The 11601-nt window shown below is 43.7% G+C and overlaps 1 protein-coding gene across 1 annotated transcript; it reads left to right on the forward strand.

Moving 5' to 3' along the window:
- Window positions 1-5271: 5271 nt before the first annotated feature.
- LOC138350321 (uncharacterized) lies at window positions 5272-11258 on the forward strand. The gene is made up of 3 exons (XM_069300944.1): window positions 5272-5356; window positions 9810-10769; window positions 10933-11258. Exons 1-3 carry the CDS (start codon window positions 5272-5274, stop codon window positions 11256-11258), a joined length of 1371 nt encoding a protein of 456 aa, XP_069157045.1.
- Window positions 11259-11601: the final 343 nt, after the last annotated feature.

The raw sequence follows: 11601 nt of genomic DNA on the forward strand, positions 1-11601 counted from the left end.
TTCAGGCTGAAGGCGCAAGGGACATAAGGAGTCAGCAACCCGTTGAGTCGTTTAGCCAGTCTGTACGTGGGTGTGGGTATCTGGCTGATGACAAAAATCAGAAGATACAACTGATGATTTACTATAAAACCAGAAAAACGGCCAGCCAACTCATGAGAAACTCTCCAGACACAAAGCAGAACACTTTAAAAGAGACCAACGTCGTCTATGCCTTCAAATGCCCTCTTGGGGACTGTAAGCCTCAAAAAACCAGTGTATAGGCAAGACAATAACATCTCTTTCCAGGCGTTTAACGATGCATAAGCAACAGGGCTCGATTAAGGAACATATAATCTCTTCCCACAAACAAACCATCACCAGAGAAATCTTAGCAAACAACACAGAAATCATCGATAGATACAGCGATAGCAGGCGGCATGACGTCTGCGAGGCACTACACATCAAGAAGTCAACACCAGCAATCAACAGCCAATTAAGGCACAACTATATTCTACCCACTTCAAGACTCCGCTCCAATATAGAAGCATCAAGAAATATGGACCAATAGGCTTTCTACAATTACTTCCATTCAATACACATTGTTTCGTGTTCTGTCTTGTGTTTGAATTTAATACCCATTCAATACCCATTGTTTCGTGATCTGTCTTGTGTTTGAATTTAATACCCATTGTTGAAAGTTTGTTTTCACCTCATCCACCTCACCCAAATGTAGATATAAACTCGAAGATGTGTAAGCTTTATTCAGTTTCAGTTGTGTGTTTGTAAACCAAAGTCTTTGAAAATGTAATAAGTTTTACGAAACGCGCTCAAGTGTCGCGTCAGACTAGAAATAAAAATGAATTTTGGAGAATTGATCTTTGAATTACCATCAACAGTGAAAAGAAACGTAAGAAAGATAGAGAAAATTTGTGTTAGAATAATTAATCTTACTTTTTCGGTATATATTATATATATATATATATATATATGTCGTACCTAGTAGCCAGAACTCACTTTTCAGCCTACAATGCAAGGCCCGATTTGCCTAATAAGCCAAGTTTTCATGAATTAATATATTTTCTCTAATATTTTTCTTATGAAATGATAAAGCAACCCATTTCATTATGTAAGAGGTCAATTTTTTTTTATTGGAGTTAAAATTAACATAGATATATGACCGAACCTAACCAACCCTACCTAACCTAACCTAACCTATCTTTATAGGTTAGGTTAGGTTAGGTAGCCGAAAAAGTTAGGTTAGGTTAGGTTAGGTAGGTTAGGTAGTCGAAAAGCAATTAATTCATGAAAACTTGGCTTATTAGGCAAAACGGGCGATGCATAGTAGGCTCAGAAGTGAGTTCTGGCTACTAGGTACGACATATATATATATATATATATATATATATATATATATATATATATATATATATATATATATATATATATATATATATATATATATATATATATATATATATATATATATATATATATATATATATATATTTTCAAAGACTTCACAAATACACAACTGATTAGAACTTACGTATCTCTGATTTTATATCTACATTTGAGTGAGGTGGGAGGGGTGATGTGGCATTAACACAAGACAGAACAAGAGGGGATATTAATAGGGTATTAAAAGTATCAACACAAGACAGAACAGAAACAATGGGTATTGAATAGAAGTGTCTGTAGAAAGCCTATTGGTCCATATTTCTTGATGCTTCTATATTGGAGCGGAGTCTTGAGGTGGGTAGAATATAGTTGTGCAATAATTGGCTGTTGATTGCTGGTGTTGACTTCTTGATGTGTAGTGCAAGATATATATATATATATATATATATATATATATATATATATATATATATATATATATATATATATATATATATATATATATATATATATATATATATATATATGTCTACAGGAAATATATATATATATATATATATAAATATATATTAAGTGCCTTAAGCAGAGACACTGTGTCTTCCCATATTAACAGGGACTTGATGAAATTAACGTCTAAATGACCCCTCACTTGCTCTGGTGCTCTTGGGAGGTGTTGATCTTTGGGGTATTTAAATACTCCGAAATTACCATCTCTTTTAAGGGTCTGAGCGGGTGGTGGAGAGGGTTAAGGCGTACCTGTTATGCCAGTTGCTGGAAGGCTTCTGTGCTGGCTAGGGTTCGAGTCTCCTGGTGGGAAAGTGTTCTAAAGTTGTATATATATATATATATATATATATATATATATATATATATGTCTACAGGAAAGACTGCTACCAAAATATACTAATATTAAAGCGCACGACCCAGCAGCAAGGAATCAAGCCTTCACGATAAAGTATCGCCAGGATCTGATTCGTGATCAGATATACAAGGCAGAGAATGAAATCAAAGACAACAAAACGCAACTACTTCATGCTACAAACGAGTGGAGAAATAGCAACATCGACGATAGTATCCGTACCCGCATTGAACAACACCTCGACATCCTCACAGACCAACATCACCTCAGCACTGAAACAAGGATTATCAAGAAACTAACAACATTATATGGAGGACCTATGGCAATTCCACGACCAAGAGATGGCTTCCTGAACCTTGCAGGAATTAACGTCACTGAGGACCAAGTCACTCTCCTAAATCTGGGCATAAACTGTCATGTTATGTCCAGACCGAGTGAGATGGCCCGGAAAGTAGAGTTGGAAATTCTGTTGGACGACATATTCGACCTCGAGACACAAAAGAAGGTCACTACCAAAGATACCTTACAAGCAGAACTTATTGCAGAAGGAGGAAAGAATCGAGGCAACTACAGAATCACCATACTGTCCCCCGAGCTTAAAGCGGCAGCTAAAAGCCTTCGTGAGAACAAGGAGATAGTTGTCAGGAGAGGTGACAAGTCGCCAATATATGTCATTCTTAAAAAAGACGAATATCTGGCGAAAATGAACATCATACTCTCTGACCAAACTAAGTTCCAAAGGGTAACGAAGGACACTACAGCCGAATTAAAAGCAAAGGTCAACAAACTGATCGAAACTGTGAACGCCAAGAAATCCGGACTCCACCTGCCAAAGATCATTGGGGAATATAAACCTGGATATGCGTATGGAAATGTCAAGACGCACAAGCCTGGAAACCCACTTCGGCCAATCATTAGCCAGATACCCACACCCACGTACAGACTGGCGAAGCGACTCAACGGCCTGCTGACTCCTTATGTTCCTTGCGCCTTCAGCCTGAAGTCTCCAAAGGAATTTGTTGACTTACTGCGGGGCACACGGGCCACAGGGATAAGAGCCTCGTTGGACGTAGAATCGCTGTTTACCAACGTACCTGTGGACGAGACAATCGGAATGATAGCCGACAGAGTGTATCGTGATCCAGCCTGTACTCCTCTTGACATACCAGAAAATATTCTGAGGAAACTACTCCAAGCTTGTACTAAAGAGGCACCCTTCTTGAGCCCGGATGGGCACATGTATAAGCAAGTAGATGGGGTCGCCATGGGTTCTCCCCTAGGTGTCCTGTTTGCAAACTTCTACATGGGTACCATCGAGCAAAAAGTCTTAGTCGATATGAACTTGAAACCGGCCATATACTGCAGGTATGTTGACGACATTTTTACACAGGTACCTGATGTCAGACATCTGCAGGAGCTGAAGGAGGCATTTGAGCAGAGTTCCGTGCTGCGTTTCACTTACGAGATGGAAAAGGATGGGAAGCTGCCCTTTCTAGATGTAACAGTCATGGAAAAGGGCGGAGGTTTCCACACTGCAGTCTACACTAAGGAATCTACACTAAGGAAACAAACATAGGAATGTGCCTAAATGCCAACAGCGACTGCCCAGACAGGTACAAGAGGAGTGTTGTTAACGCATATGTCGACCGTGCTCTCAGCCACAGCTCAGAATGGAAGCAAGTCGAAGAACTTTGTAGGGTAAGGCAGGTCCTAGTCAATAACGGCTTCTCCAATGGTTTCGTCGAAGACATCATAAGAAGGAAAGTGAAAAGCCATGCAACCTCTGAAGAGACAACTAACACAACACCTATACCCCCTATTAGACTATTTTACAGGAACTTCTTTTCCACAGCTCATAAAACGGAGGAAAGGGTCCTGAAAGATATTGTTAATAGAAACGTTATCCCTACAGACAAAATTCAGAGGATACAACTGACGATTTACTATAAAACCAGAAAAACGGCCAGCCTACTCATGAGAAACTCTCCAGACACAAAACAGAACGCTTTAAAAGAGACTAACGTCGTCTATGCCTTCAAATGCCCACTTGGGGACTGTAAGCTCCAAAAAACCCAGTATATAGGCAAGACAACAACATCTCTTTCTAGGCGTTTAACGATGCATAAGCAACAGGGCTCCATTAAGGAACATATAATCTCTTCCCACAACCAAACCATCGCCAGAGAAATCCTAGTAAACAACACAGAAATCATCGATAGATACAGCGATAGCAGGCGGCTTGACGTTTGCGAGGCACTACACATCAAGAAGTCAGCACCAGCAATCAACAGCCAATTATTGCACAACTATATTCTACCCACCTCAAGACTCCGCTCCAATATAGAAGCATCAAGAAATATGGACCAATAGGCTTTCTACAAACACTTCTATTCAATATCCATTGTTTCGTGTTCTGTCTTGTGTTGATGAAATTAATACCCTATTAATACTCTTGTTCTGTCTTCTGTTGATGAAATTAATACCCTATTAATACCACATTTTGTTCTGTCTTGTGTTAATGCCACATCACCCCTTCCACCTCACTCAAATGTAGATATAAAATCGGAGATGCGTAAGTTCTATTTAGTTGTGTATTTGTGAACTAAAGTCTTCGAAAATGTAATAAGTTTTACGAAACACGCTCGTGTCGCGTCAGACTAGAAATAAAAATGAATTTTGGAGAATTGATTTTTGATTTACCTCCAACAGTGAAGCGTAATGTACGAAAGATTGAGAAAATTCGTGTTAGAATTATTAATCTTACTTTTTCGGTCATATTTAATAATATATATATATATATATATATATAAATATATATATATATATATATATATATATATATATATATATATATATATATATATATATATATATATTTATGCCTCGGCCGTCCAGGAGAACGACGTGGTCGTATTCATTTAGGGAAGCCGAGTCGTCAGTGTGATAGTAAAGGTCGTTTAGAGGGTCGTTAGAGTAGTCGTCAGAGACGTGGTTGTGTGTGTTGAGAGTTAATAACTTAGCTTAGTACTTTAATGATGGCTCAGCCTCATCATGCTCATCATGTATGTTACGGACCCGAGTCCAGCGTCGGAGCACGAAGCGGTGACGACAACGCCATCTGTGAGTCCGCTCCCGAAACCCACTCCAAATGGACGACGCCATCTAGTGGTGACAGGATAGGCCAGCAATAAGTGTTGGATTCCTGTCCTAGTCAGCTCATGACGTAGCCGCTGCTGACCTCTGGTGAGGTGGTGCTTAGACAGTGAACGCCATCTATGGAGTGAAGAGGTGGATGTTTCTCTCTTGTGATTGAAGCGTCCCAGTATTAATGACGTGTCTAATTGCAGAGTCGACCTGGGACTGCTGTGTTGGACAATGGACCAGTCTACCCAAGGCAGCCAAGGTTTCTTCACCAGTCTGCTTTGAAGAAGCTGTGAGTCACCCCCGGACAAACTCTTTTGAGAGTATTAGCCTGCATGTGGCGTGGCAGTGTTGGGAATCGCCTTATCCGGGGCTGGCTGGTGGAAGAGACTAGCCACTGTGATACTTAGTGAGGAGAGTGATCAGCGGGATCACACGAGGCTCCTGCCTAGGGCTCGCAACCCTAGTATCGGTCGTGGAGTGGCCTACACAGCGGAGCTGATCGGTACCTGCCAGCTACAGGCTGGATTGTGGTTGAAGGCCTCCACGACGAAGCACCCAGTGGGACTGTGATTTGGCTGGCCTGTGGCCAGGGTATATTCGTGATAGAGTCATAGTGGATTCATCTTGGGCCACGGAAGAAGGAACCAGGGCTACCCAGAGTGAGCACCGTCGAGCATCCAGTGTCTTCGGAGGAAGACGAACCTGTACATAATTGTGTAGTTATAATCCCTGTGTGTGACTGTTATTTATTTATACATGGTGGTGGAAAATATATATATAGAAATTGGAATATTTGTATCCCTCCCCCTTTAGTTTAACTTGCATTACGGAACACACCCCTTGAAAGCCTCTACTAACTTGGGGCCGGATTTCCAAACTCTACTACCATCAGAGAAGAACCCGGTTGTGTCCCAGTAGGGCCGTAACAATGTATCGTAGCAATGAACACAGTCGACTCATAAACAACTGGTCCTGGGTTCGAGTCCTGGGCAAGGCTATATTGGCGTTTAAGACACCTTTGCCTGAACCTAATGCTTCTGTTCACCTACCTGTAAATAGGTAACCGGGATACTTATTCAACTGTTGTGGGATGCATCATGGGGACTTACCTAACCAGTCGTTGGCTAGGGGTCTCCCATAAGACTCTAACTGTCATCCTGTCTCCTGACAAATGAGCCCAACCTGTTGCGACACGATAACCAAGATTAGGGTTGGGATTGGTAATGCTGGAGTCCACTTCCTGGTGGTCCAGACTGTGGTCTCTCTCGACTTGCTAATCCGTAAAGACGTATTAAGTCGGAGGACAGCTTGAGTGTTTTCAATGGTCCGTTTTCAATAGTCCCCGTTCAATGTTCCGCTTTCTATGTTTCGTTTTCTTTGGTCTGTTTTCAGTGTTCCACTTTCAATGGCGTGTTGCAACTTGGTTTGGAACAAGACATCAAGAAAGCTCCCGCTATTTTCACACAATCGTACAAATTACAAAGCATATTCAGGATTAATAGCAGTAATAATGGACAATGAACTTAGACTTAAAAATAGTAAAATATATTTACATTAGCAGCACAAGGATATCCTACAGAGTATTAGAACTATTTTGATATTAAGTGTTACCACATTTCCTCCCTGCGTGCTGGGAATAGTGTGACATATTTTCCGGGAAATGACGCTTATCGTCGGCTTAGGGGCTGGTGTTGGCAATAGCGTCATCTGGTCAAGACATACGCCACATATACACCAAATCCCAGTAATTATTTCTCTAAATGGCTATTGGGTAGTGAATAGAAGTGAATTGGCTAATCTTGTTGCAATTATTTTCTGACACGGCTACTCCTGCAGCCTGATACTAGCCGTGAAATAAGAGTGGAACTACTTGGTGGGAACCAATCAGCGATTGCGTTTACATGCCTCCACCCAATTAGCAGATATGTTTAGCCCCTCTAAGGAACCAATCATCGAACAAGGGTACTTGCCGGGAACCAATCAGCAGGAAAGTTTACTTGCTGGCAATAAATAAAAAAAGCTGAGGTAGATCGTGCGGAAATAGCACATTAGCATAGCCAAATATGATCGTTATTATAATTTTGAAAATATATTAATACGTGACTTTCCTAATTGATAACTAAGAATGGTGTCTAACTATTATTGATGTCCTTTTGAGTACGGAATTAGGGTTTTTCTTATAATAAAAATTGGTTTGATGTGTGGCTAGTATTGATATAGTTCCCTTCAATAGGGACGACAGATTTCTATTTGATTGAGAAGGGATCACATTTGTCAAGTAACGAGTTTAGATCCCTAAATCGTACATACATGGTTTTCGGCAATTGTCTTTACGAAACATCATATGTAAAGCTATAAACAGGACTCAACACCCTTTGGATGATACTCAATACTTATATAATGTCGCCCCTGATGTTGTTTTAGATTCAGCTACTCAGAAAAAAAAGTTCTAAGTAGCACGGGTTATGGTGAGCCCGTAACGCTTCTGATCTTAACACTGCAATATATATATAACATGCATCACAGCACCGATGGCCCAACACTGCCATGTTCAGGGTTGATGTTCGCAGGAGCTCAGTAGGTCGCTTGGGACATTTAATTGATTGCACAACACTGATGCTTTATTATGCAGCCCATACCCATCCCGAGGGCGGGGGTTGAAAGGGTTACAGAGGCACATACTCGGTTCAGGAACTGAACTCCAGAGTTCGTTTAGCTAAGTGTTACGAACCCGACATCCTCATCGGAGCAGGGAGTAGTGACGTCAGCGCCATCTGTGAGTCGGCTCTCTAAACCCCCACGGGGTCAGTCGTAATATGGACACTGCCATCTGGTGGTGGCTGTCTAATACCTGAAAATGGCTCAAGATTCCTGCCTTGGTCAGCCAGAGAGGGGTCGTTGTAAGTGACCTTTGGAAAGGTGGCGAATTATGACCAGCGCCACCTAGTGTGTGATATAGAGCACAATGTCAACTTCCCAGTGGGTTAGTGGCATTTCCTAGTTTCACCAGTACCGGCAAGGTAATTGATGACGTTTTTGTGTCCACAGAGGTGACGTCTGGGGGCAGCAGTACTGGAGACGGCAGTTCATCTTGGGCAGTCCATAGTCTCTCTACCGGGTCCTGGAAAAACGACCTCGTAAGCCACCGCCGTTCTGAGGCAGTGTGGTAACTGCTAGTAACATAGTGTTGAAAGAGATCGGCATGCCTCTGGGACTGGCTTAGGGAAGAACCTGACGGCCGGGAGGTACCTGTTGAGAACTGCTGCTAGCTGGACGCTAGAGACTGCTGCCAGGGATCGCTATCCCTGTATTGGTTTGTGACCCCGCTCAGCGTGTGGAGGAGGTCCTCTGCCAGCGAGTAGCTGGAGAGCGGTCGTGGAGGTTCAGACACCTCATGACACTGTCGGTGGGCTTGCCCACGTACAGGTGAACTCGCCAGTGTTTCCCAGTAAGGTTGAATAAGCTACTGGGCAGTGGAGAAACACTGGGATTTGACAAACTCTGCACGTGAGCGCGTTTAATATCCTGAGTGAAAGGATATCCTTATATATAGGTGTAGAAATAGCCTATCTGTTATTTTATATATAATTTATGGTGATGGAATACATATATATATATATATATATATATATATATATATATATATATATATATATATATATATATATATATATATATATATATATATATATATATATATATATATATATACTTAAGGGTGATGGTAAAATATATACATTGGTGCAAGGAAAAAGAGTTGTTCTTCCCCTCCCCATTATTTTGCACTATATAGCCACTGTATTGAAAGCATGCTACCGACTTGGGGTCGGATACGAGACATAGGTTCCTACAACAAGAACCCGGTTACTGGTCCTAAGAGGCCGTAACACTAAGCAAGTGACAACCTTACACACACGTGCTCGGTCTTACGACCAACACCGTCTTACGACCAGCACATGAGAGCCTTAACTCTAGTGGATAACGCCAAACTTGAGTCAAGAGTCCTTCCACTTTCTATATATATAGATACTTTGCACCGACCATTCCAGGTGCAGACAACAAGGGGCAAGTCACAATAACGTGGATGATGATATAATGACCAAACCACCCATCAGAAGATGAAGAAACGAGGACAATGTCTCTCTCCTCCACTGTGCCTCTCTCCTCCACTGTGCCTCTCTCTCTCCTCCACTGTGCCTCTCTCCTCCACTGTGCCTCTCTCCTCCACTGTGCCTCTCCCTCTCCTCCACTGTGCTTCAACAATTAGAATGGCACAACAGTTAAACTATAACTAGAACAGGTACAATTAACGAGGCTGGGAGGCCAGGAGCTAGGCCTCAATTCCCAGCAGTCACAGACAGGCAAGTAGGTTCACAAAGTGATAAACGGAACTTTTATGAACTCTTTTACGAAATTTTTCCACACACAGTGGAGGACATCTACCCTGGGCCGCACACAGTGGAGAACATCTACCCTGGGCCGCACACAGTGGAGAACATCTACCCTGGGCCGCACACAGTGGAGGACATCTACCCTGGGCCGCACACAGTGGAGAACATCTACCCTGGGCCGCACACAGTGGAGAACATCTACCCTGGGCCGCACACAGTGGAGAACATCTACCCTGGGCCGCACACAGTGGAGAACATCTACCCTGGGCCGCACACAGTGGAGGACATCTACCCTGGGCCGCACACAGTGGAGAACATCTACCCTGGGCCGCACACAGTGGAGAACATCTACCCTGGGCCGCACACAGTGGAGAACATCTACCCTGGGCCGCACACAGTGGAGAACATCTACCCTGGGCCGCACACAGTGGAGGACATCTACCCTGGGCCGCACACAGTGGAGAACATCTACCCTGGGCCGCACACAATGGAGAACATCTACCCTGGGCCGCACACAGTAGAGGACATCTACCCTGGGCCGCACACAGTGGAGAACATCTACCCTGGGCCGCACACAGTGGAGGACATCTACCCTGGGCCGCACACAGTGGAGGACATCTACCCTGGGCCGCACACAGTGGAGAACATCTACCCTGGGCCGCACACAGTGGAGAACATCTACCCTGGGCCGCACACAGTGGAGGACATCTACCTTGGGCCGCACACAGTGGAGGACATCTACCTTGGGCCGCACACAGTGGAGGACATCTACCCTGGGCCGCACACAGTGGAGGACATCTACCCTGGGCCGCACACAGTGGAGGACATCTACCCTGGGCCGCACACAGTGGAGGACATCTACCCTGGGCCGTACACTATGCAGGACATCTACCTTCGGTCACACACAGTGGAGAACATCTACCCTAGACCGCACAGAGGGTCGAACATCTATGCTGGGCCGCACACATTGGGGGAACAGCTACTCTCGGCCGCAAACAGTGAAGAATATTTTCCCTGGACCACACACAGTAGGGAACATCTACCTTAGATTGAACACATTAGGGAACATCAACCCTGGACCGTATACAGTAGAGAACATCTACCCATGGTGTAGATGTTCTGTGGAGTAGTATCTGAAATTTGACTCGAGCCACCCACTAGCCTTGAAGAAATCGCTACCCTACTCACATGGACTCAGACTCAAGCGGATTAACAGCAAAGAAGAGACGCTATATCCCCAGCTTGATGACCTATGGGATATGTTCAGGAACAGAGACTACCCAGAGACAATAATACTTGCGACCCTGGAGAAACTCAGAGAAAAAACAAGGGCAGAGCTACTCAGACCCAGAACACAAGAAGTGGAAGACAAGAGATGGATCACCCCAACCCTTTTCTTCCCCGGCCTTGCAGCACAGCTTAAGATAAAACTCCAGGAATTATGGAGATGGATGAGCGAAACGAGAGTGAACATCCATCCTGGGTAAAATTCCCACAAAACCCTCCCATGATCACCTGGAGGCGAGGTCAGTCTATAAAGGACCACCTTGTTAGAGCAGTTGTGCAGGTAGATCATCTCAACCGAACTGGGGGAGAGGACCAGCCCCAGGTTACAGGTCAAAGAAATGAAACTTACAGACCCTAACCTAACCTGACACAGGTTTGGTGTGCGACCTGCGTGGAGGCGGAGTATGCCGAGTGGTTAGGAGCTGTCTATAAGTACAAGCAGAGCAGAACATCTACCCTGGGCCTCACACAGTGGGGAACATCTACCCTGGCCCTCCCACAGTGGGGAACATCTACCCTGGGCCTCACACAGTGGGGAACATC

The sequence above is a fragment of the Procambarus clarkii genome, chromosome 45 (assembly GCF_040958095.1).
Source record: "Procambarus clarkii isolate CNS0578487 chromosome 45, FALCON_Pclarkii_2.0, whole genome shotgun sequence".
Classification (NCBI taxonomy): Eukaryota; Metazoa; Arthropoda; class Malacostraca; order Decapoda; family Cambaridae; genus Procambarus; species Procambarus clarkii.

Bases quoted from the DNA above. Each gene is read 5' to 3' on its own strand.
- LOC138350321 (XM_069300944.1), top strand. From the start codon at position 5,272: ATGGCTCAGCCTCATCATGCTCATCATGTATGTTACGGACCCGAGTCC. The intron at 5,357-9,809 runs GTGAGTCCGCTC...TTCCACACACAG, and splicing joins CGGTGACGACAACGCCATCT to TGGAGGACATCTACCCTGGG. The intron at 10,770-10,932 runs GTGAAGAATATT...GCCACCCACTAG, and splicing joins GCTACTCTCGGCCGCAAACA to CCTTGAAGAAATCGCTACCC.